The sequence below is a fragment of the Poecilia reticulata genome, linkage group LG5 (assembly GCF_000633615.1).
Source record: "Poecilia reticulata strain Guanapo linkage group LG5, Guppy_female_1.0+MT, whole genome shotgun sequence".
Taxonomy (NCBI): Eukaryota; Metazoa; Chordata; class Actinopteri; order Cyprinodontiformes; family Poeciliidae; genus Poecilia; species Poecilia reticulata.
The window spans coordinates 11,112,624-11,140,345 of record NC_024335.1 but is presented as its reverse complement, the minus strand read 5'-3'; the positions used below and the strand labels follow the sequence as shown (position 1 = coordinate 11,140,345).

General features: G+C 36.4%; 1 protein-coding gene across 1 annotated transcript; it reads left to right on the top strand.

Moving 5' to 3' along the window:
* Window positions 1–446: 446 nt before the first annotated feature.
* On the top strand, window positions 447–26,856 carry ngfb (nerve growth factor b (beta polypeptide)). Its single transcript, XM_008408951.1, has 3 exons — window positions 447–569; window positions 17,697–17,847; window positions 23,690–26,856. Exon 3 carries the CDS (start codon window positions 23,701–23,703, stop codon window positions 24,283–24,285), a length of 585 nt encoding a protein of 194 aa, XP_008407173.1. The 5' UTR covers window positions 447–569; window positions 17,697–17,847; window positions 23,690–23,700; the 3' UTR covers window positions 24,286–26,856.
* The last annotated feature ends 866 nt before the right edge of the window (window positions 26,857–27,722 follow it).

Genomic DNA, 27,722 nt, shown 5'->3' with positions numbered 1-27,722 from the left:
TTATCATCAATAGTTAACCTTTGGATGTAATAAATTTATGTTCATATCTGTATGTACCTTAAGTTTATGGCTAACCAAGAAGTCCTCAATTTATAATTTCTACAAATGGCACTTCAAAGGCTACATACTTGTTAGTGCAAGTTGTTCAATATATTTTGATTGCAATCCATTTTTAAAACTGCAACAAAGTAGTAGCAAAATACACATTAAAAATCTTCAATGGAATTCCCTGTGGAATAAGATAAAAGATTTTCTTAAGTGATTTGTGCTAATTTTTTTTAGGAGAGTTTATTAAAATGCATGCCTCCACCCATATATATATTCAAGTAACGTTTCAGACGGGGGGCACTAGGACCTGAGCTTGGTGCAGCCACAGAGATCTTGCAGCCTGTAAGAAGTTTCCCACTTTCTTTCTGAACAATTTTCAAACAAGTGCAGGGCTCAGATAGGAGTGCTTGGATTAAAACGGTTGTTCTGCTCTTGGAGTTCTGTGGAAGTGGACGTACAAACTGGGATATATTTCAGGAAGCTTCATGAATTCTACATCTATGGGAGAAGATACTTTAAAGGTAGGTGGATTAAACTTTCATTTACAATGCATGAATTTGCCATTACACTGTAAAAAAAAAGCAACCAAAAAGCTCATTATTAAGTAAGTAAACCATTTTATGTTTTAAGTTTATATACGCATAACATTTTGTTATAATTTTAGTTTAGATTTTTATTGTAAATTAATGAAAATCACCTGTCATCTCCCCTCATCCCCCAAGAAACCTACCAGGCTTATCTGCGTAGTGTTACAATAGAAGCCATCAGACTTGCTCTCACTTCAAGGTAATGTTCTCATGCATTCCTGCAAATTGGTGTATTTGAATGTCATCTGTGGTTGTAAACAAGAAGCTAGCTGTAGGGCACTTCACTGAAATAATATACACCAACAAACCTACTGCAAATTATTGCATAATTCACATAAAAGTCAGCTATTAGACTCTAGATGACTTCATCTGGTACTCTTGGGAAATTTTATCAGACCTTTAACTATACATATGGAAGCCTTTATAGTTGCTGAGAAAATCACTTAAAGTTCTGCATGCTTACCGGGGTGACATTGCCAAAAGTACTTGGCTTACAGCAAACGGGTCAGCTTCATAAAGGAGGTAAGTCAGATATGCATAACATGATTGCGAACTGGCATTAAAAGGAGAACGTTTATCAGAAAGAAAGGCTTCTCCGCACACAGACAATAGAAGCAGTAGTCGGTTTACAGCAACAAAGAGGGACAAATCAGAGGGGGGTGGGCTGCAGGTAGCAAGTTGCCCATAGAGCTGAGCTTGGCTGATATGCAAACATACAAATGCACAACTCTGATTTTGATATGCAGTTCCTTAGTTATGGTTAACAATCTTGGATTATATTTTCCAAATAGATTCGATAGATTAAAAACACTTTGATGCTTTGCGGTAAGGAGCAAAGTGTTTTTCTTTGCTTATAGCATCTGTGAAGTATCAGAGACTTTTTTTTTCACATGCTGACAAGAAATGTTGTGGTTAAACTTTTACTGGACAAGCTACAAAACTGGATACCACATGGCTCCTTGTCTCAGATTTTTGTAAATTATTTTGTGTTGTCAGGCTTTAAGTCGTGGAAAAGAATAAATGTGCAGACATCAAAGCTTAGTTCAGAAAACCACAAGATGCTCTTACAAAACTTCACTGGCAAATATTGGTAGGACGCCTGGAGAGTAACTTAATATCCGCAACGCTATCTCAAGTATGCTGAGTATGTGATATGTTTTGTTCTTAGCATGCATTTCACTACATGTTTGATTTATGGACCATGGCTCACCTAAAGCCACATGTGTTTGCACATATAAATGTACCATTTGTCTCACAGTGAAGACTGAAAAGTGCAGTCACAGTAATTAAGCCTGAACCGCAAAGTCAAAAATGCTTATAAGGTGGTGGGACCTTATTGATGGGTCTTGTCCTCATCTAGCATTCTGAGATGTTTGAGAAAACTTTTTCCAGAAACGTCCGTGTTTTGCTCCATGTAGCACTTTGATACAAAAAAAGAATTACCAATCCACAAAATCTAAATCATTCTAAATATTAGTCATCAAGGAAACTTGAATTACTTGATCACATATCAATGTTTTTCCCTGTAGTTCCTATCAGTGAAGGTTTACACGAGTGAAAGAACAGGCAAGTGAGATTAGCATTCTTTTGACAGGTTACACAAATGTCATCAGTCCAAAAAGAGTGAGAGTGCAACACTATTACAACACAGGATCTTAATATCACGTCCTGTTTGGGTTAGATCTTATCTGGCTGATCAGATAAGATCTAATGTGTCAAAATTTTAGACACTGAATATGCGCTCCTCTATCTTTTGGGGTCCCACAAAGCTCAACTTTAGGGTTCCTCTTTTTTTTTTTTTTTTTTACTTTTACCTCTTCCCCTTGACTCAATAATAAGGAGCAATCTAATAAATCGCTTTCCTTTTCTTTGCTGATGATTATCAGATTCAAAGCAAGCAAGACCCATCAACAAAGTCCCACCACCTTAAAGCAGAAGGACAGCTTTTCAATGAAAGCCTTTTTGGACTGCCTGGATAATATTAAAGTTTGTTTAGTCCCGAATTTCCTGAATTTAAATTAAAAGAAAATAGGGGTTTGGACCAAGTGGGCCCTGTGATTCCAACCACTGTTGATTTGGGACCCGTGACAGCTTATTTTAAATCAGCTGTCACCGATGTGGGTTATAAATTAGACATTGATCTTAAATTGGAAAGACAAATTGAGCCAGTTGTAAGATCCTGCTTTTATCAACCTAAAATGACTGGCAAAAGTTAAATCCTTTCTGTCCATACCTCTCTTTGAAACAGCGATCCATGATTTTATTTCATCTCACTGAGATTATTGTAATGGACTCTTTGTTGGAGTGAGTAAATTATTTCTCTTCCTCCGCAGATGGTTGAAAATGCTGCTTCATGCCATAAACTAGCCTTACTTCACTGGCTCCTTGTGCCTTTTAGAGTCCGCTTTAAAACATTTTTTTTTGTTTTCAAAGAGAAAACAAAAAGTATTATGTATTTTACAGACATGATTCAATTTTATAGCACAATCAAGTAACTATGTTACGTCCAGTTGTTATAAAACTGCTGTATACATCAAACACGACTTACAAGAAATTTGACTTCCCAATTTAATGCTATGAAATTAGGACTCTGTCTCTTTAAGAAGCACCAGCTCTTCCCAACACATCACATTCAGCACACCCTCACAACATAGCTTCTCCATTAGGATGTTCACAACCATTCTTACCAGCATTGGACTGAGAAGTAGTTCTTCAAATGAGCTCAGAAAATGTGCAGTTCCATGAAGCATTTGCTGATTGCTGCTGCTGCTAGTCTGGAGGAGTTGAGTCGGGGACAGACAGGGGAGGGGTGATCTGGAATGCAGAAGCTCGGCTTGACGACTGTAGCTTCAAGGAGGAACTGCATGGAAAAGATGGCACTCAGTGAGAGTTCAGGCCCAAATGGTTAAATGATTTCTCAAGCATGCATAAAAGAATGAGGTCAACACTCCATGCGTATTTTTGATGGGGGAATAACTTTATAACATGATGTAAAGTTCAAAAGAGTAAATTTGACTTAATACTGCCCCTTTAACTAGATGTATTGTTTAATCTTTGATTGTGCCTATGCCTTATTTATATATATGATTGTTCTTTTTTGTATTTTTATTTCCTTAGGTGCAGCACTTTGTTTCAACTACCACTGTTTTAAAGTGTTATTTAAGTAAAGTTGATATTGCATGGTATTCAGATACTAGTTGTGCAGGCCATTGAAGCTTACTACTTAAAATGCAAGTTGAAAAGCTTACTTCAGTGTTTGCTTATTTGTTCTGTGCTCCTCGGTGTATCATTAGTCTACTTGTACCAAAATATTTTAACGAGAGCCCTCAAATATTTGGAACCAACATTTCTGCAGTAGTGAGCTGCTACGGCCTGCACTATCCTACATTCCAAAGCTTCTTCTGCATGATGGTTGGCATGAAGTTTGTAATTGTTCTGCGAGGCGTTGTGACTTCTCTGGATTTTCACATCCTGAGTTAACAGTAGAGTGAGTTAGAGACAGAATGAGACTAAATTATTTTCATTTGTAATTTAGGGCGAATAGAATAGAATCAGAATTGTTTACGTTGGATTTTTGGTTATTCAGTCATTATTTTAAAGTATAATAGAAATTTAGTTAAAACAATCTCAAAGACTAATTTCTTCCCAAAAAGGTTCACCATCCTGAATGAGTTTTGATAAGTTTATTTTACAAAGGTAATTATTTGAAGATTAAATTAAAGAATTTGTTCAAAATCAATAACTGCTACCACTTATAAAAACAGGAAAATAGGGAAATAGTTAAACTTAAAACAGGAAGGGCATCTACTTAATAAAAAAATAATAATCTTTTTAAATAAAATTATTTTTTTATTGTTTTTTTAGTAGATATTATAGAAACTATTTATTGGATACCCCTCTTCTTCTAATGTCTCAGACGAGCTGACAGTAATTACACACCATTACAGAGGACTCTGTCCCTCCTACCTTCACAGCCATCAAGCTTGATAATCCGTCTTTCATGTATAATCATAGCATCATCTGACTTTCCACAAAAACATGTCTGATCATCACTTTCTGCCTCAGGCCCATTTCAAAGACCTGGCTGCCCACTTAAAAACACAAAAAGAACTAAAGGCTACTGTTAAAGCCTGCAGACAGTTATCTCCCCTAATGAGTCAGAGATACTCTCTACTTGCTTTAGAAGGGCATTAATAGAGACCAACACATTTAGGAAAGGTGAATCTCCAAGCATTGAAACAGGCCTGTGCCTGAGCAGTATTGTGTCTTTCAAGTGAAGCACCCTGCAGGCTGCTGTATTTTATCATTCTACGGTGAAAATTACTAGAAGACCACACACATTCACATTGTGAAAGTTTATAAACTCTGACTCAGTTTTATCATCCAAGTTCAAAATCAACCATCCATGTGTAACTTCTGCTTGTCAAGATATGTTCATTATGCACATATTTGTGTAATTTGTTGCATCTTTGCAGTTTAAGTAACAGAGTTTATAGAACATTTGTACTTTTTATTTAAAATAACCCAGCCTAAAAGTAAAATCAGTGACCGACATTGAAAACGTGTAGTTTCTCGATTTAAATTATTTAACTGGCATTTTTCAGGGTTTTAAGTTTAAAGGTTTGCTGAGCTGTTGAGTCCAGACTAGTGAGGAAAATGTCTTCTGGTGTGAAACTGTAAAACCATGAGCACCCCGAACCGATCGCATTGCCACACATGTAAACAAAAATACACACTGCCACTTTTATGGTGCTACATTGTTTAGTTTGCCTAACAGCAGAAGTGAAATTATTTAGAAAAGGAGAAAACCATAATATAGGGAGTCAGACAGTTGTAGTGTTGAAATAAGAGTTTCAGTAAGACGGTGGATTTTAGGGAAAAGAAGTTTTTAAAAATTATTTCTTATGGAGTTTATATAAAAAAACTATAGCATTTTTTAAAAAGTTGATATTAATATTCAAGATGTTTTAAACCACATATTTTTATTCATTTACTGAAAACCATAAAAACGACCCAGTTAACATATTAGAAAAAAATATATTAAAAGCACCTACTAATTAATTAATCCTACTCTTGATGTCTTCCTCTGTTCTAAGAAAGGGACGCATGTGCAGCAGGTTCAGGAGGATTCTGGCTTCTGTTTCTCTCTCAGCTGCAGAAATATTTTACTTTACTGCTCCAACAGCAGTGCTGATTCCAGAAATCAGTCAGATGGGCAACGTCTAGTCTCATACTGCACTTAAGAAATCCAAAAGGTTCCCCATTTTGGATATAAAGGGAATAGCAGTACCAAGAAAGCCTAACAGACATTCAAGAGGAACCTTAAAAAATAGGTATTCTGACTAACAAACTGAAAAAAGTACATTTAATGCAACCAGATCTCAAAAGGCGGATCACTTGATGAAGTTTGTCAGAAAATCATGCCTCCTTGATTCTAAGACTCTCACTAACTACAAATTCAACTCCGGCAGCCTGCTCTGGGGAGGAGGCATCGCCAGAGATCAATCAACCGTTCAGAAAAAAACTTAGTAGCTTCTTAGAAAGCCAGTGAAAAACTACAAAACACATTTGCACTCAGAAAACCCTCACTGCATCATAATCATCTCCTGACTGGAAAAATGCATAATAATTGATTATAACTTTTCATTTTGACTATTTATTGTGTCAAAGATGAATTTTGAACTCATTTATTCAAATGAATGAATAGTTTCAAAGCTTTCTAAAATCTTAAAGAAGCTAATTGTTCCTTTAAGATAAACACGACATCTACTGATAGGCCCATCCATCCATGCATTTTCTTTACACCCTTGTCCCTTAGTGGGGTCGGGAGGGTTGCTGGTGCCTCTCTCCAGTTAACGTTCCGGCGAGAGGCGGGGTCACCCTGGACAGGTCGCCAGTCTGTCGCAGGGCTCTACTGAGAGGTATTGAGACAAAACCTTGTGAAGCTCACATTTTGAAGACCTCAAAACACCTGTGATGTTTGCTGTGACACATAGAGAAAAGCTTGTAGAATCCACGGACGGCGATTTATCCTGCAGCCTCATTCATGCTAATGTTTACTTGTCTGGTGATGTTGTATACAGCACACTATGCTGTTTATTGCATACATGACCATTTAGACTTTTTTTTCTGCACCACATAAGATTCCCCTCCCAGTTTATGTCCTTCACGTAATTTACCCAGGAATATGATATTCCTAATCCATCAAATCTGTCCCTATTTCTTTGCTTTGTGTAAGCACATTTGGAATTATTGACTTTAATAAACAAACTGTGAAAGCCTGGCTTGCCATGACATTTGACAATGCTTGCAATAGGTCAGAGCTAAACAAAGAAGAAGAGACAAGAATGACCTGCATAAACAGTTATGATGACGTATGCCCGCCCCCCCCCTAAACCAGCTGCTCACTGAGCTGCACAACAGTGGACTCTGTTCAGTTTTTAACCACTTTCTTTTGAAGTATGTAAATAAATAAATAAATAAATCTAAGTAGTGTAGGCTGTGGTACTTAAATTTGAAAAAAGGTTTTAAAAAATGTTAAACTTAAATGTCTCTTTGTGTAGCGCTGTGATTTCTAAAAGAATGAATACCCGGAGCACCAAAAAAAAAAGAAAAAAAGTTTAAAATGTCAAAGTACTTTGAGACAAACTCATGATGAAGAGCGACTTCCAGCTGAGATTTCAGTGCTCATTACTTGTCTGACAAATTGTACTAACTGGATTATTCTAAGATTGTGTGTTTAGCTGTAAAAACACACAACTAAAAAGAAAACGCTGAGTTACTCTGTCTAAAGATTTACTTGAAAAGAATCACCAGGAGCTCACACACTGAAGCCGAACTGGAGGAGAAATCTTAGCTGTGTTTTCACCATCGCAAAGCTATATTAATCATCTGAAAAGTGTAAAAACAATGCATATTATGCTGACAATCTATTCTGCTTTGACGCAAAGGAGTGGGAATAATCATACAGACAAAAAATAAATAAATCCAGGAATGCAAACTGCTGACACCATAGCTTATAACTACACTTCCAAGATAAAATCTCCAGAAATACAGCTTCAGATATATTTTATGTGAACCTGTAAAAAATATTGGACAACATCCCTTTTTTGATGTTTAGGAAAATAAGAAAAATGAAAGCGTAAACTGGGTGGCCCCTTTGGCAGGGATTTTCAATATGGGTGGATGCCCAAGTAAAGTCTGGAAACCCATAAAACTAACAATCAACACAATCAACAGTTTTAGACAAATAGCAGCACTTGGGAAAAAAGGGAAAAATACTTTGATAGAAACATACTGAACTCATTGTTTCCTTTAAAAATCTTCAATGGGAAAAAATGTGTCTTGCAATCTGTTTAAAGGATCTGATTTTTGTTATGACAGATTTGACATTGGCCAAGTGTGGAGACAAGAGGATGTCAAGGTCTGGCCAATCCATCTCTTAAGAGAGCAGAGAAATAAAAGCAACATCTGATGTGGAATATACCGTTTTTATTTCCTCCAAAAAGCACATTGACTGGTCCTCTTGGCTAAAGCAACAAAGTAGGATCCACAATCTCTGCTATCTGTAGAAAAAACTGAGACATCTTCAGTTCCCACAGACTGTTTTTCATGTTAGCTAAAGTTAATTTACAAAGAAAGTTTGTAATGACGCAGTTTATCCCAGACAACCAACATCTGCCAAAGTTTGAGCACAAAACAAATGTCCATTTTTGGACGTGAGCCACAAGATGATGAAATAGCACATTTCTCTACCCTGACTCATTTCTGTTAGAATATGTTTAACTAATTTGAAGTGTTTGAATGGAGTCTGGGCATTGTTGTTGTTTGACTAGATTGTGTTCAGTGACTGCAGTCATCTGTGCTTTTTTAAATGCAGTGAAAGACACCAACATCATGAGTAATGCCATTTTCCATTCCATTCTCACAAGGATTACTTCTGTTGTTGTCACCAATTTCATTACACATCTTTAATTCAGAAAACTATGAAATGTTAAGGCAGTTATTGATGCATTTTTTGTCCTCATTTCAACTCGTCTTTGATGTCACAAGGTTTTTCTGTACGTGTTTGCAGATGTTAGCTCTACTATGTCATCTCAGATATAAAACAGACTTGTGTTCTGTGTCAAAAGCTATTGAACAAACCATTTAGGTTGTAAATACTACATGGTGCTATTATATAAGAATGTGTCTAAACACATAGAAATGTTCAATAAACTATTACTATCCAAACGGCCAAATCAGAGTTTGAAGTTTCTATTGTGACACAAAAAGTGCTGGATGGAAAAGTTAGCACTGCGCTTCTGTGACTGTTGATTTCTTTGATCATGTCTGATGTATTCTGTAGCAAGACTCAATTTTGTCTCAGTTTGGACCAGAAGACGACTTTGGATTTTTGTGTCCAAAAGGCTTTCACACATCTGCCTTAAATCACAGCTGAGTGCCAGCAGAGTCTGTGTTACTCAAGCCAAGGTCGGTTTGAAATGGTTTCCTGCATTGCTGCTTGATAATAGTATAGCAGAACGTTGCAACTCCTTGATGCAACAGGACAGCAGTTAGGATAAAATGGAAATTACAAGCCTGGATTGCAAGCTATTATCTTTACTAACATGTTTTCTTTGACAAGTCGTCCCAAAGAAAAATCTGACATTTCCCTTCCCTATAAACTGTAGACAAGTCACAACAGGTTTGCAGATGTAGAAAGCCTCACTATGTGACTGATGTAAGGAAAACAGTTTAAACAAATCACCAAAAAAAGTTGTCCAATGCTTAAATATTTCCATTTTGCCAACTCTAAGTGAAGGTTTGGACATTAAAATGTAAAAATGGTTTAGCCTGGTTTCATCCAAAGCAAAACGGCAGCAGACTGTTGTGATGAATATTTGAAGTGCACATACTGCCTTACGACTTTTGTACCCTTTGATCTTTTCCGCATTTTGTATTGTTGCAACCGCAAATGTCATATTTTGTCTGTATATGGTTAAGCAATACTGAGTATTGCATAATTTTAAAGTGAATGAAAAATGAAATTAAATTAAAAAGATGAACAAACTTTCAATTTGTTTTTCACAAGAACAAATCTTTTTACAAATGTGGCTTGCGTTTTTATTTAGCCACCCAGAATGTTTTTCTGCCCACCATGTGAAAAAAGAAATAATATTTCACAGCTTTAAACCTACTAATACATTCAGTATCTATATACATAAATAGACGCGTTGAACAAAGACAGCATCAATGAGAAAAACAACCAAGAAGCCAAAGATAGCTCTGGAGGAGATCTACAGCTTTGTTGAGAAAATCCTTTGACAAAATAACTAGAAGTAGTGAACTTCAGAAATGTGGCCTTTTTGTCAGAGACACATGAAGGAAGCTATTGTTGAAAGAAAGTCATAAGAAGTCCAGCTGCTGTTTATACCAAAGCCTGATGGTTCCAAAGCAAACATGTAGAAGAATGTGCTCTGGACAGGTGAGACTAAAATAAACTTTATTTAACTTCATGCAGTTCTAGAAGAAAACTTGTTTTGGTGATAATAATCACTATAAATTGTGTCTATCATTAAATTATTTCCCAACCAAACTTAATATTCTCTATCTGTATTTAGCCTTTGGCCTGGCATCAGTTGCTGTTTGTGCTTTGTGTTAGTGAGTCAGTGTGCTGGGGTCTTTGTCAAAAAGACTCCAAATTAAATACAGTGTAGGCAACCGGACCTGAGACCTGGAAGTGAGAACAACCATTTCTCCACTGGGAGCATCAGTGGAGACCAAACTACTCTTCCATAATCATATCTGGAAAATGATTGGGACTTCCTTTTCTTTTACGTTAATTACGTTCAGTCTCATCATATGTTCAACTGTGCCTTTGTCTTTTCTAATGTAGCTTCAACCTGTACAGTTAGACACTGAAGCTTTTGCCTCTGGATGGAATCCACTGTCCAGTCAACACATAAACAAAAATACGCCCTGTTTACTTTAGTCTGTCAACACAGGCGTTGTTTAGATCTTGCCACTGTTGCATCTTCCTGTCCATGAATGTGCATCCATAGAAACAACAAAGTAAAGATGCAGAAACTGTTAATTAGGAATTCCATCCTTCAATTATGACGTGAATGTTTCAAAAAGAGGACACACGATACAGGGATCATAATATTTAACTTTACAGACAGTCCTCTATTGTCCTTTAGACTGTATTTTTGGCAAGTAGGAATATAGTAACAGGGATCCAGTTTTGTTCCAAAATAACATTTAAAATTGTGTATATTTGTTACGAAACAAGCAAACCTCAGTGAAATGGCTTCTGCTGTTTAGACTGCACCCTAAACAAAGAGCAAGAGAGGAAAACTGTCATTTTAGCCAATGTTTAAAAAGAAAATAGAAACACACTAAGTTTATTTTTGGAATGTTTTACTCGTAGCTATTTGAATTTTTAAATGACTCCGTATGGTTGGTTAAACGCCATAATTTACATTTTGTCCATTTAGGTCAATTCTATACCTTTACAAAACACTTCAAAAATAGCACCTATCCATATTTATTTCAAAAATGTTTAACTTTTGTGTCTGTCTTTTTTATTAACGCAGAACATCTTATATATATGAATTGGTTAAATAAAGGTAGATGTGTGTTGATTGTGAAAAAAAATTTGACAAAAATCAGCAAGAAAATAGATCACTGCACTTTATCACTGTTCTTATAAATATTAGGACCATAATTATTAACAATATATCCCAACGTCTTGACAAAAGGCTGGACTGGAAATGAGACAGTAAAGTTGCACATGAGGGACAGCAAGTGGCCAAAATTCACTAAGTTTTGTGGAGAGGGCAATTTATTGTGCTGTCATGTCGGAGTAGCAGAATTAGCATTGTGCGCAGCTGAAGAAGCTGAAGAGGTTGATTCTGGTCTGGAGACTTCTCTGGAGCAGTTTGTACAACAAAAGGGAGACTTGATAAAAAATAATAACATAACGGACACCTCTGAATATACTCTACATGAGACTGTAACAGAAAAATTGAATGTCTTCAGTCAGGAGGTTCTTCATCACCACTGGAATACAGACTGCTACAGAAAATCATTCCTACAACCAAAGCCATCAGCATGTACAAAGACTCTATGACTAAACCTGGATAGTTTGAGTTACAAAATCATTTATGAATTGAGCCAAATTGAATTTGATATATCGATTATGGAAGAATCTCCAAAGGTCATCTTGCATCATTTTTTAAAAAATATGAGGACTTTAGATATGGAACTGGCTTTATCACTGCATTAATGACTACCAAGCCATTTTACTTGTTTTATAAATGCAAGCATGTTTGCACAAGCAGTAAAGGTATTATTTTGTATAATGTAACAGAAAAGGACTGTGTACAAAAGCATTAAGGTGTGAGTTACAGCATCAGACTAACCAGTGTTGTTTAGGTCAGGTAAACACAAAGCAACTACTTATCTAAAAAAGTAAAGGCACTTTCTAAACATCCATTTTCTATACTTATTCCTATTCAGGGTGATGGGTAGGCTGGAGCTTTTCTTAGCAGCAGTTTCATATTCATGCATTGAGGCGAGGAAACAGAAGTGTCCAGAGGAAATATGTGAATGCACAGAGTGAGCATGCAAACGTGACCTTAGACCCAGCTGAGATGTGAACTCAGGACCTTTACTCAGTGAGTTAACAGTGCCAACTACTTAATGCAAGAGCAGCTTTTACAAATGCAGTTACTGCGAGGAAAGTATTGCTTGGTTAGCTGGACATTTCTATACAATGAAGTTACATTAATTTCAACAATTTTTCATGCACAACACATACGGCACAATCAGTTTTATTAATTTGACTATTTCACCATTGCCTGTTTCAGATTTGATGCCCAACAGCATCCTTCATGGTTCGATGACTGTGAGAAACAAATGTTGACTCAAGCAGTTAAAGTTCAATTTAGTGTAGTTTTAATTTAGTGTTCAATTTAGTCTCTTAAGCTCCCTGATCTTCATCATATTCTCTTTCATCTGAGTTCTCAGGGGAAAAGTCAGGCTGACTAAAACAGCTTCAAATTTTTCAAAACTCAACAGTGTCAGCAAATCAGCTCAATTCTGGTTGCTTCTGGTAATGTCATTAACCTTAATAAACATGAATTTACTGTCTATTTGTGCATTGATATTAAGCTTAGTTCAATTTCAATGAAACTGAAGTTTTAACTTCTCAGTCATGGGTTTTGGACTGTGGAGGAAACCGAAGTACCCTGAAAGAGCCTACACATGGCTTGACATAAAGAAAAAATTAAAAGTGTTCCCTCAGTTGGCTACTCTCCATCATCAGGATAAATATGTGCTTGAAAGATTGTTTGTAATAAGCATCCAGATTCACCAGATGCATTATCTCCTGAAAGCTTGGTTCCTTAAGTTAAGACAAAGGGAGCTTCATTCATCCCGGTTATCAGTTGTAGACAAACGACCACAGTAATGTAATGAGCTGCATGTCATTTAAAGCTTTAAAGGATAGATAAAGTCACATGCACCTTCCTTCCCCTTTGAATAACAGCCAGCCATGGTGGATCATGTTACTACAGCCATCCATCCATCCATCCATTTTCTGTACACCCTTGTCCCTTGGCGGGGTCGGGAGCATTGCTGGTGTCTGTCTTCAGCTAACTGTCCTGTCCAGGCGGGGTCACCCTGGACAGGTCGCCAGTCTGTCGCAGTTACTACAACCAGTCTGTGACTATTACCCCATGAATGAATTGAGATGAATTGTTCCTGGACTTGATTGTATGCCAAACCAGGCTGTTTGTCAATCAACTCGGCCAGGGCTCATTAAACCAACTCCATTACAGCTAATGTATTGTAGGTCAGTGGTTATGGGTTGCCTGTCCATTCAGGAGTAAGAGACCACTGATGGGCATGCTGATTTAGTTTATTTTCACTGTAAAGTGAATAAAAAGCAGTTATTATCCAAGAACCAAGAAAATACGGGAAATATAAAATCATAAAATCCAACTTATAGTCTGTATTTTCTGGACTATAAGCCGCTACTTTTTCCCCACGATTTGAACCATGCGGCTTATAGCCGGTGCGGCTTTTCTGTGGATTTTTCTTCAACCACCAGGGGGCTCCTTAGCAGGAAGTGAATCATTGGAAGTCAAAATTGGAAATCAAAGAAGAAAGCGCTAATTTTTATTTAGAACAAGCCCATGCTAGCAGCAGGCACGACGGAGAAAGGTTTTCAAACTCATACCCCCTCATCATGGAAACCTCACGAAGAAGTTCATATGATGCAGCTTTTAAGTTGAAGGCTATCGATCTGGCAGTACAGGAGGGAAGTAGAGCCGCTGCGCGTAAGCGCGGCGTGAACGAAACCATGGTTCGGCGTTGGAGACGGAGGGCTGCGGTCTTAATAACAGATTTATTAATTAATTTTTCCTTGTGGAAAACCCAGAGCGGCGGAGATATCAGCGGTTTATAGCCCGGTGCAGATTATATATGTACGTTTCCAGTTTGTTTGTTTGTTTGTTTGTTTGTTTGTTTGTTTTTTTGTGTTTTTTTTACTTTGTAGTTGTGACTTATGGTAAGGTGCGCAGGTAAAGACAAAGTAAGTAGAACAATCAGTTAGTTTTATCATTGATTAACTTGCAAAATTACATTTAATTTAAGGATCGTGCTAATCAGACTAAATGGCGTAAAGAAGTTTTTATTTAACATTTTAGCATTTTTCCATTTATAAAAACAATGGATACCACTGTGTCTTTCAACAAAGCAGAAATGCTTTTGTTTCTTTTCATATCTATACCTTCACCATCACGGTTCATAGATATGTTTTATTTATTTATTTTTTTCAATTTGGATTACTGTTTATCTGGGCTTGCTGGTTTTTGTAGCTCTTCAATTGTCATAATCAGAGTGTCAAATACTTTGACTTTGCAAGAGCTCAGCTTTTAGCACAAATGCTTGAGTTAAGTTTTTTTTTTTTTTTTTGGCTTGTTTCTTTGTTTTTCTTTCCCTAACTCACTTTGTTTGCTGCTGTGTTTCTTGTAGCTGGCAGAAGTTGTCCCAACATCAAGGCATGGCATTTATTTTAAAATTATTTTTATGTTATGTGGTCAGGTCTGTTACCTATTACTTGTATGCACTAATTAAAAGTATGCACATCTTAACCTAAACATCTCAAGGGCCACTTTAAAAGCTTCTGTAGGTTTCATGTGAACCGAGTTATGCGAAAACGTATCTCAGGCATGTTTATCATGACATACAATCATGACATACACTGCTGCTGAGGGAATTAGCTGAACAGTGATTCTTCCCTTACATTTATGGCAAATGTTAATACAGCCACTGTACATTTGTAGTCGTCAAACATAAAAAGACTGCAAAGGAATGAACCAAAGTTGCAGTTTAATGTTCACCCATTTAAATCTCATCACATCCAGACACCACCTTTGTTTAATTATAAAACACTTTCTGTGCTGATGTGGATTTTGTACAGGAGCACACCAGTTATTTAGATTAACAACCCATACACTTCTGTTTACATGTTGCTCACATTCCGTTCATTTAGCAAGTGTACCACTTGCTTCATAAGCCATTCCCAGCAGCAATGATTTGAAAAAACAGCTACTTCTTCAGACAGTTTTTATGAATTGTGTCATAGATGTTATCAACTCTTTGGATAAGCTTTGGCTGATTTATGGTGGATAGTTCATAGTACCCCTACGACACCAGCATATATCTTTCCTTTTAATGTGATGGGAAAATAGTGCAGTATTTATCATCTCACTACACATGTTGTTCTTTAGTATGCTCACATTTTTCTTTTTTTCAAATATCTTTTTATTGATTATCAGCAATATATTGAAAAATATATTGCACATTTTTTAACTTCATAATTTTCAATTAGCCAAATCAGTTGCACATTCCTTTGGACCTGAGGTCACTATTTATTGTAGAACTACAAGATATTTATTTTGAAATTTGGCCCTTACTGTACAGTATTTTCATTCTTCATTTTGCTTTTCAATATTTTATGTTCTATCTTTCTGTGATTCTTACCTTGGCTACTGTTGCTATATTTTATTCTATTCTATTTAGTGTCACACTACACTATATAAGCACTAAGTTCACTTTAGCAAGTTAGATGTTTGAAATTAAAAGTGTAAGTGACTCACCTTCTAATTATCTGACCATTTGGGGAACTCATAGAGCATTCAAATTTAATTCCCATAGAATCAGTTAACCCTTGAGATTAAAAGAAATGAAAAATATGGCAATGGTCCAACTAAACACTGTCAATACCACATTCTTGATCACAGTACACATGCACTATTGGGGCTGCATCAATAGCAACACATGTATTTCAAGCACGACAGGATTATATTTTCCATGAAATCATCTCAGTTTTTTCACAGGCATTTTCAGGCACCTCACTATTCAGTTCAATTATGATTCAGAAAGCTATGATGTAACAAATCTATTATTGGCAGAACATGGTGTCTTGGTCTGCACCATAAGATCTGAAATAAAAAGCTTTTAAAGTTTTGGACATTCAGAACTACTTGTGACTTTGGGTAACAGACAGCTAAGTCACAAGTAAATAATGAGTTCAAGATCTCTCCATAATGAACAGTAAATCTTTCTGAAAGATCTGATCGTACTCTGCTGCTATCTTGTAAAGTTTATTTATATTTGCACCGTTGTGACTCATTTGCTATTTCCATTTCTAGTACACAACAAGGTAACTGCCACACAAATTAGGGAGAACCAGAATTTCATGACAATGGTGGTCCATATGGTACATGTTACAGCTGTCATACACTCTCTTAGTGACCCAATGACGTTACTTTGGTTCCACTGAACAAAGATGGATCTTTGTTTCAGTGAAATATCTTTGAGATGAGAATTTATATCCAGAAAATGCTCCATGGCCCAAAAGCCATTGGTCTCATCAGCCACTGACAGATGGAAATCCTTAGTAGTAGAAAATGTTTTAAAGATATAATTTGCTTGGCCTTGTTCAAGTTCGGAGGAAATTTTGAAATATTTGTCTGCTGGATGTTGGCAGGCAAAACAATTATTAGATGTAATTACTATGATAAATAATCATTTATTATATGATGAGAATAAATGATTGAAACAGAACCTACAGAAAAAAAAAAAACTGAGAAAATTCAAATGGGACAAATTGTGCCAAAATGGCTAATTTGGAAGGTCCGCCTAGATTTTTATCAAGTAGTACCTCTCTAAAACTCATATGATAATTTTTTTTTTTTTCATGAAACTTGACACAGTAAAAGGTCAGATTGTGTACTGTTGTTTACTACATGTTTTGGATTTCCTCTGCATGCTTTGAAAGGAATCTTCATATATTGAAGTGGGTTTTTTAGGCAGAAATTGATTTTTTTCTTAATTTCTGCTGTGTATCATAGTAATTCACTTTCCTCAGTAACAGGCACGGTGTTTTTTAGAGCTGTAATATATTCTATAGGGTCTAGCCTTTGTTTTGATACCAAAACAATTAAAATAAACTCTGTAGTTCTTGAGATACATTCAATTCATTTGGGCATGTTATTTTCAGCCATATTTCTCAAAAACAGGCCTGGAGTCGGAGAGGTTAAGAAGGAAATGAAATCTAAAGCAAAACTTATGTAAAACTCTTCAGATGTAAGAGAACTTCACAAGACATCCATCCCCCTTTGAATCATCAGTTGTGTATATTTAACCTCACATACTGAACACAAATTTATCTTAACTCTTAACTCACAAAGCCTTAAAACGTAAATGTTTTATATATGTCATCGAGAACACATGAGTTTTGAAGTCCAGACACACCTGTCAAAACTCATGTCTCTAACAATACCAACAAAATTTAAGGTTAACACTGAACTAAACAACATGCTTTTGATCTACAACGTCTACGTCACGCAGGGCAGCTTCATTATTTTGGTATGTTCAGCATGTGATGAGCTGGTGAGGGGAACAAATCTTATGAACTTCCTCTTCCCGTATTGGTCTTGCAAAGAATGTGTTTACAGTGGGTTTTATGAGGCGACTGAGGCACTTTCTCCGCTTGTCTCTCAACAGGACTGAAGAGCCGAGACATAGGAGGGCAGAGGTGTGCTGCATGGGGGCCAAAGCCAGGCCTTATGGCAGGAGGCGCCCAGATCTCGCTGAGCTATAATTACATCCTGTAGGAGCCTCTGAGGTGAAGCAGTTCACACGGAGACACTGAAAGGTAAGGCATGGAAAGTTGCCAATAAGTTCTGTGTACAGATATGATTCTATAAATAGCATTTTTTTTTACTATTTATATAATTTTAAGCTTAATATGCAGGATTTTTGCAATTTGACATTTTTAACTGTATACCACATTCTGACTGTATTTCATTAATGATGAAAGTTGCGTAATTTCATGAAATTATAGAAATAAACATTGTAACTCTGAACTAAGTGTGAAAACTATTACTCTTATGCTGTTTAGGAGATGCATACATCATTAATAATAAAAGATAATTTACTTCACATTGTCAGGCTGTGTTTGTAAAAGCATATTTTTCCTTAAAAATGAGCTAATCTGAAACAGGTATTAACAAACAGAGGCTTCTGCTTCGCTCTTAAGGCTGAACGTCTTATACTCTTTAAATTTAACAGCATGTGGAGTTTGGACCAGGCATGTTTTCTTTGTGCCTACAGGGATTTTCTCAAAGTGCTCCGTCTTCCTCTGGGCCTCCAAAGAGTTGCAGGTTAATAAGTGATTATAAATCTTAACCATATGAAAGGGCTTACGTGGTTGTTCGTCTTTGTCTTGGTCGTTTAAAGAGCTGGCAGCATGTCCAGGGTGTTAGCCCTGTTAGTGACCCACACAGTGTCCCACTCTATCTGGAATAGAGTATAAGTTATAAAGGATAGAACAGATAGTTATGACAATGAATACATGAATGAATTTAATAATGTTTCAATTGGAAACATTCAAAGCTGATTTTTTGAATTATTTAACGTTAAGCAATTGCTCAAGGTGCCTCCCGGTCAAATACTTCACCACAGTTAATAAAATCATTGCCATGTATGTGCTTGAAAATTTTATAGTTTGAAGTGAAATTAAATTATACAAACTGGTTCATCAGGTATGTGCTTCCTTTACCGTTAAATATCCATTTTGTCAGTGCCAGATACATTGTATATGCAGCTTAGTCTTTGCTCCAACATGTGGATAGCTGTTTTAAGAAATCTAAAAAAGCATAATTCTTTGTTTCTAAAGATATGTCTGACTTCAAATACACTTGCTGCTCACAAAGATGTTTTTGTCAGGAGGTGCTGCAAATGCTAAACAGTTATGTTTACTGAATGTTTTGATAGGAATTGTTGACATTTTAGCTCTTAATGTATTTTTGTTTGTCAATTAATTACATATTTATTATTTTTAGTTGTCATCAAAACTGTGGCAAGTATTTGGACGACAAACTGTGGTTACTTTTAACTGGGGAGATTATGAACCATTTTTAAGCTACTATAAATACATTGGCTATTTGTTCACCATGTACTTCAGACACTTTTTACTTTTATACTTTGTTTGAAACTTTGGCATTGGTTTCTAATTACTGCAGAACAGGTAAAGTCCTCCCTAAAAAGCTGAAGTTGTAGAAAACTGTGATCTTATACACCTTATTAGTTTTCAGTATTCAGCCAAATATGAAGAAGTGTAAAAATATACAGAGAATATAAAGATTTTTCTGTCTGTTACTTATTGAAGAGTTGCTAAGAATATTCATGCCATGGGTTCCTTTAGAAAAATAAAGTGAGTTGTCAGAAAATTGCAAAATGTTAGATCCTTTAAAACAAATTTATCTGATGATTCTTTTTTTTTTTTCAAATTCAGCCACTTTTTCAATTGACAAAGAATTTAACAGTGTACACTTTAGCTTTAATATTTACAAATTTCACCTGTTGTCTGTAGATGTTCATCGCATTGGGGGGATGCTGCTTATCTCCAGCAGTCATTAGGACACAGAAGACAGACAACCATGCCCACACACACACACGCACACGCACACACACACACACAACGTGCACGTACAAGCACTCACGCACATACATGTTATTTTGTTTGTATTTCCTTTTAATTCCTGGAAAGGACTTTGTATTGCTTTGTTGCTGAAAATGTACTATATAAATAAAATCACCTTTACCTTACATGCACACACACTCATCCTTTAGAGACACCAATCAACCTAACAGTCAAAGAAGTTGGAGTATAAAAAGAGAAGCCACACATGCACACGATTAGCATGCAAACTCTATGCAGAAACTCTCAAGGCTGGGATTTAAACCCAAGATATTTTGCTGTAAGGTATTAGTGCTACCACCAGTTTCACCAGTGTGGATCCCTACAGTTTTCATATCAGTTCAAATTACAATACTTCTTTTTTTTTTTTGAGAAATACAAATTTAGTATAGTTAGAAGTAATTATGGTAACTATACAAAAGTGAATGCAATGCAATGTAGTTATTTTCTCATGTCAAATTACTGTAGCACAGAGATGGCAGAACACAGATCTGAGATCCAGGGAGAGGCTGTATAGTTAAAGTTAAATAATTCTCACAAGCGGTTGCTAGCATATCATAGCCCACATTATGTACTATTCTACAGGCTATGAATTTTCCTGTTCACTTGTTGTGCCAACAGTTTTTATCCACAAGCCTTCACCCTGACACCCGAGGCAAGCGCAGCATATAATAGGCAGGTTAGCTGACAGATCCTGGCTGCAGCAGAAGAACCACAGGTTTTAACAAGCCTATGATGTGTGCTGAGCAGCTTTAAATACAGCACACCGCTTGTCAATTTATTCAAAACAGAAAGTACAGACGTTCTGTTTTGAAGTGAGTCAAGACATGTTGACGAAAAAACAGACTGTATCACAACAGCCAATGAAACTGTAATGTGATACCTTCTGTATTTTTATTAGTCATTAAATATTTTGCTGTAAGATAAGTATATAAAAATAAATAACGAAGAAATAATTTTCGTCATAAATATTATGTTTTATAGTTAACACATTCGTTTTATTATACTTTCCACTGCTTTCTCAGACCAGAGAGCCACTGGAACCAAATCATAGCTTTTGTTGCTTGCACTCCTTAGCCAAATAAAAGCTCCACATCTGTTTAGTTTTAGTTTATAAATATAAAACCTACTTGGGGATTTTGCTGCCATGTTCAAAGCTATAACCAAACACAAAAGTGGGAAAATTGCGATGAAACAAATTGGTTAATGACCATGACTGGGTTAATGGTTGATCCACAAAGCACCTCTCGGTCCCTCAGACGATGCTTCACATAAAATTACAGCTTGGAACATAAAATAACTCTCCTTATGCTACTTTAAAAACAAAAAATTGGTTCCCTTTTAAACGGTGTGAAATGGGCCTGGATTAGAACTGTTTGTCCACTTTGCCGTATCCTTGATGACGATAATTTCAAGTCCATCAGAGTAACGTCAGCAATGTGTTTCCCATGCTTGTCTTGAACTATTTCTGCTGTTTTCCTACCATTTTCCAACTAATAAAAACCACTGCCAAGAAGAAATATTATTTTATATGTAAAGTATGGTCATACGTGTCAAAACTACACCCACATTCATAGCAGGCTGCTCAGGCAGAATGCTGTCAAAAGCATTAAACTGCTCTTTGTCTTGATGATTCTTTCCTATTTGATGTATTTCTTTATATACATTTTATTATGCCAACTGTCAACAAGATACAAAAGAAAAATTGATTGATCAGATCATGATTCCCTTCTCTCAATACCTTTGTGTGCATTATAAGTGCTGTAGATGGTGACTGCTATAAGACACTGACAAGTGTTAAACTGACACTTGTCAAAATCTCTCAAACTGTGGTTATGAATCTTTCCCAACCTTTTTTACTAGGACTCATCTTACCAGAGCGCTTAGTTTGCCATGTGTGTTTTAACCCCTGCATAGTTTATTCTGTTTGGAGTTTTGCCAACACTTTCCATTTCCGGTGGTGGGTTGAACTTCATGCCTGACATATCTGCTGTGTTTCTTTGTCCTCCTAACACTGTTTCTTCACTAAGAAACCTCGGAGGCCTTCACAGCTGTATTTATTCTGAGAATAAATTGCACAGATGTGAATCCTAGTCATTAGTTGACTGCCAAAGACAGCTGGCTGCAGCAGATAAAGAAATTCATCATGAGATGGCCTTTTGTGACGTCAGCAAATCCATCCTCCTGGCCGTATCACAATTTTTCTTGGTTTTGAATTCTTTTAGATTTATTTTACATAAAACTGAGACATTAATTGAAGATAATTGTCAGTAAATTTGTTAAGACTTTGTCTAGTTCTAATTTTTAAAGCTGACCTTTGAAAAATACGAGTTTTGACAAAGCTACCATTGATTGTCTTGAAAAATAATATACATTTTGATGTTTTCTCCTTTATTAGTCAGATCACTTCAAGTGATCAAATCATAGAATAAAACAACTATCTTCTACCTTGAAAATGAAGTGATATTAAAATAGTTGATTGTGTTGTACAGAGTTTACACCAAATGATTTCAACCTCGGCCGCACAGTGGCACAGTTGGTAGAGCTGTTGCCTTGCAGCAAGAAGGTTCTGGGTTCGATTCCCAGCCCCGGTCTTTCTGCATGGAGTTTGCATGTTCTCCCTGTGCATGGTGGGTTTTCTCCGGGTACTCCGGTTTCCCCCCACAGTCCAAAAACATGACTGTCAGGTTAATTGGTCTGTCTAAATTGCCCCTAGGTGTGAGTGTGTGTGTGCATAGTTGTTTGTCCTGTGTGTCTCTTTGTTGCCCTGCGACAGACTGGCGACCTGTCCAGGGTGACCCCACCTCTTGCCCCCACTGAGGGACAAGGGTGTCAAGAAAATGGATGGATTTCAACCTCAAATATAATATTAGCTCTGCCGGGGGTTTTAAATGATTGTATTGTCACTATTATTGTTAAAATTAAATATTAGAATGTATCCTGTTTACATAAACTAACTCATTCGGACATTTTGCTGTCATCCATATTTTTTTGAGTCAATAATTACTCAGAGTAATAATATAGAAAATTACTTTCACTAATCCATTGCCTCTTGGTGTTAGGGAGGACATTTTTTTCTCTACTTTAGAGTTAAACTACCATCAGTGTATTTTTTCACGAGGTTCTGCCTTGAATGTATGTACAGTAAACCCATTAAAATATTGGATGTGTCTAACTTAAAAACTAGCTTGCCTTATAATAAGGCTCTTTTTAAGTTTTGGATCTCAAATAATTTACAGATCCCTGTTTAACCAAACTCCTTCCATTTTACTTCTTTCAATAAAATCTTACATGTTTGGTTCATTACCGAGCAAATACAAATAAAAAAGAGCACAAATAAATTATCCTTAAAATTTTATTTTGAACAAAATGACTATAGTGGCCTCCAAGCGCATTAAATTTGAAACTGCTGTGTTGACCCATGTGATTAAAAAGTTTGGATACATCTGCTTATCATCTGAAACCTGCTAATCTGGAAATCCCAGAACCAGGTCTAAACAAGAAGGAGCAAAACAGTTTTTCTGCTACTTAAACATAAAGGTCAAGTTTTATTTTAATGGGGCATTGTATTTATATATTACCTTATTAAGCCACCAATTTAATCTTTGCTTTTTTATGTGGCCCTTAAACTTTATCATCATTGTTTTTGAAGTATGTCATGTTTTTAATTATCTTCATCTGTGTTGTGTTTACTCTTCTGTGAAGCAGGTTGAGTCACCTCTTGTATAAATGCTGCCATTAAGATGGACTTGCCTTGCCTAAGACCAAGCAGTAGATAAACTGGTGAACACACGAAGGTTTTAAATTCATTAGAGTTGCCAAAAAACAAGCACAAAAACACTGTTAAAGGTTAACTACTGTTTATGACTACTGATGTTTCTCTAAGGTAGCTATAAACAACTCAAACACCAGCGTTTTTCACATCAACATACCAGAAGCTGGCTTCTTCTTTCATTTGGATGTTTTTTGATTGTGTTGTAACAGTTGTTTTTGCTCTTTTCATTGGTTGTCTCAGATCGTGTGCCCATGAGGTCATCCATGCTGGTCCTGTTTCTGGTCTTCAGTGCCCAGGCTGTGGCCCCCATCATAGGGCTCTTGTGCAGCGTCACAACAGCACAACAGGACAACCCCACCTCCATCCCCACTGTGGACCCCAAGCTCTTCAATAAGCGCCGCCACCTCTCACCCAGGGTGCTTTTCAGCTCACAGCCCCCCGATGCGGAGCCAGCAGGGGGACAGGGTGTCAGCAGGAGGACTCGAAGGCAGCCTCAGCACCGGGGGGTGTACTCGGTGTGTGAGAGTGTTAGTGTCTGGGTGGGCGACAAAACCAAAGCCACAGACATCTCAGGCAATGAGGTGACAGTGCTCCCGTATGTGAACATAAACAATGTTAACAAGAAACAGTATTTCTTTGAGACGACGTGCCACGTCCCTCCATCTGGAGGCTCGAGATGTTTAGGAATCGACGCGAGGCACTGGAACTCCCACTGCACCAACTCGCACACTTTTGTCCGAGCGCTGACTTCATTCAAGAACCTGGTGGCTTGGAGGCTCATTCGGATCAACGTGGCGTGTGTGTGTGTGCTCAGCCGCAAATCGTGGCAGCAGTGAAGACTCATCCGTAGTCTGGCACACAGAACACAATATAGACAGACACATAAAAATGCCGACCGCCGTGTTTCTGCATATAACTTATCACCAAGGACTTCTCACCCTCTGCACAAAGTAAATTATTCTTGTATGTGTCAAAGTATCAGGACTGCATGTATACACACCAGACCTGGGTCAAAGAGTATCTGCAAGTAGTTTTAGCCATTTAAGTATTAACATGATTGTGAAGGTGTTTTAATCAGCTGCTGTTTTTATAAAAGAGGCAGTTTGGTGAAGTACAAGTGTTCTCTTGCAACTATTAAAGGATTAGACTTTATAGTTGGAAATTAGAAATGTTCTCCTTGTAAAAACCATTACCATTACTTAAAAGAGCTGCAAAACTTGGTCAGTCTGCTACATTTAGGAGAATTAATTGGCAATAAGATGTATAATATTAATTTATTCCAGGTCACATTAAAATTAGAGTGATAATATTGTGTGGTGGAATTAGTCAGTTAAATAGAGTTGTGTGAAAGAAATGGATTTCCTCATTACAGATTCCTTACATTTCTATCTTTTGTTACACATACATGTTTAGGTCCATCAAGCAAGTAGATAACCAGAATAAATACAAAAACAACAGATGTTAAATCATCATTATATTTAGTAATGGAAAAACTGTTTACACTAACCTGGTCCTATGTGAAAACAATATTTCGTCTTATTAAACTATTAATCCCTGGGATTAACAACTTTTTAAATTCAGCTTTTTTTAATTCCACCAAGGCTTAATTACTCACACTAAGAAAGTTAAAAACAAATGTTCTTGATGGTGCCCAAAATTTCTGGGGATTTTTTTTGCACTGAAGAGACAAAAGTGGAACTTTTCGGGAAGAATGCATCCGTTCACATTTGGAGCAAAAGTAAAACAGCTTTTCCACAAAGAAACACCAAAAGATTGCTAAACATGGTGGAGGGAGTGTGATGGTCTAGAACTTCCTCGTTTCTTCAATAACTTGTTGACTAACAAACTGATGGCACCATTAATTCATCTTTTTACCAGAAAGTCGGCCATCTGCTCGGGACGATGAGATGAAGTTTCTGCCACTCAATGGCTGCAAAAACAAAACAAAGACTTAGGAGTTGCATAAGTTGTTTGATAGTTTTATACATTTAAATGTGACATATCAGGGCTGTAAAGACTTTTTCACAGTTTAATATGACAGTCTAAAAACGGTGGAATAATCTATTGTATTTTTCTTATTCATTTTCCATCAACTTCAAAGATATTTTGATGGTCACGAAAATTGAGGAAAATTTTGTTGACCTTAAGATAAGAGAACAATACTGGAATCCAACCAGCCTTAAACTAAGCAGTGATGCAGGGTTATAGTATTCAAAGACAATTGACCACAACCCACAAGACAGAAAAATGTTATGTCTTTCTTGGTGCATGTTCTTTTTTTCTCTACTGAAGGAGCTGAATAATTGTCACATGTTTGGATAGAGAAGTGAACAGTATTCAGTTGGTTGCAGTCTAGTACTTTACCGCAAGATATTACTAAGCCAAAGTAAATTTAATGCAATTTGAAAATTACATATATGTAGAATATCTTGCTAGTTTAAACCATACTTTAAGGGCTTTTTATTCTCCCAATTCCAAAGTATCACTTTTATAAAAACAGCCTTAGTTTAATAGGAACTTTAATCCTTCCTTATTGCAATTGAGTTCCTACAAAAAAGGAATTAGGAGGTACTATTAAATGCATACAATCCAGTAGCATTTTCTCTGAATTCAGCTTTCTCCTTATATTTTGTATGATGTAGAGCCTAATCCAACCACAAAACTACAATAAAATTAGCCCCAAACCTGCAGACGGCACGTTTGTCCTGCTTAAACATGTAATTTAATGGGTTATTTTTATGACCATCAACAACATTTTATATCGGAAAAAGAATTATGATGTACTAAATTCCAGATTTGGACAAAGAAGCGGACTTGTGGACCAAACCACAGCTGCACTGCAAACCACAGCTTCTGAAAACACAGCATTTCGGTTTACAAGTCTATTTGACTGTAGCTTTTACAAAGCAGAGGCTAAAATCTGTGTTGTTAATAGCAGCTGAGTCAGTCACAGTAAAAGGCCCGTAAAAGTTTTGGCACAGCAACAGTCAAATTTCTTGCAATCATTTTTGCCTCACTGTTCACCGTCTTAAAGAAAATCCGTTTGGCTGAGAAAGACTAATAAAACCATTCAGCGGATACAATTTAACCCAGGTCTGTTATAAGCAATTTGTTCATTTTTTAAAATAATAAATAGTTATGTTTATGTTATTTATTAAACATATACAAACATAAACTGTATGTTTCTTGAAGTGGTTCCTGCAACTATGAAGAAACATCACAAAAAAACAATATGAGATTTGCATCTTTCGTTAAAAAAAAACAGACAAATCTATATGTTTTTGACAGATCATGAACCTTATTTATTGCTTTGACTGGTATTTATGTTGATTCTTCTCACCATCATTCTACATTTGATATGAAACAACTTGTTTAAGAAATATCCATTAAAAAAGTAAGACAGCGAATGATTCATGAGGCCTGCTCACTGATTATATCATGGCTTAGCATATTCTTTGTTTTGGCAGTGACATTTTGCTGTTGTCTGCACACAAAAAAATTGGACTGCTGGCATTCACTCAGTATCAGTTGGGATATTTTTGGGTTCCCTGCCCAGTCTTGTATCACAACTTGTGTTCACGAGCAGATCTTGTGAAACTCCGGATTGGAAGCACAAGGGAAACTGAAGTGAAATGAAGAAGCTGGTGTTTTACAATAAGACGTTTCATTTGTAATAGTTTCAACCTGTCAGATATAAATGCAGTTTTTCAACCAGAGCTCTTGAATCTTGAGACCGACTATCCCTCAAGAGCTGCTCCCAAAATCAGATGCAACACTTCCCTCTAGTGGACAAAGACCAGAACTGAACCTAACCTTACTGAACATGCGGGAAATCATTCTAGTGTCTATAGAATAAACAGTTTGAAGTCTGGTGGTAAAATGAAAAATACAGGAGTGGCCATAATTAAGATGTTATATTTACTGAAACAACCCTATAGAAAATATAATAAAATTTGAGTTGATTTGATTTATTCCATGGTTCTACATGTACCCCACAAAAAACAGTTTATGTTAAGTCCAATTTAATTTAATTATTAAAATAAAGCTAGATGTTAAAGGGGGGATTATCTATAAAATTGCCATTTTTGAGATTTATAGCATGTTAAAATTTGTCCCCTGTTTATGCCCGTTTGAGAATATTAATTTCTCAAACATGCATTCCTTAATGCACATATGTCAAAGTCAAGGCCCGCGGGCCACATCCGGCCCGCAAATCAATTATCTATGGCCCCCTGAATGATATTTAATTACTATGAGAACCGGCCCGCAAGCC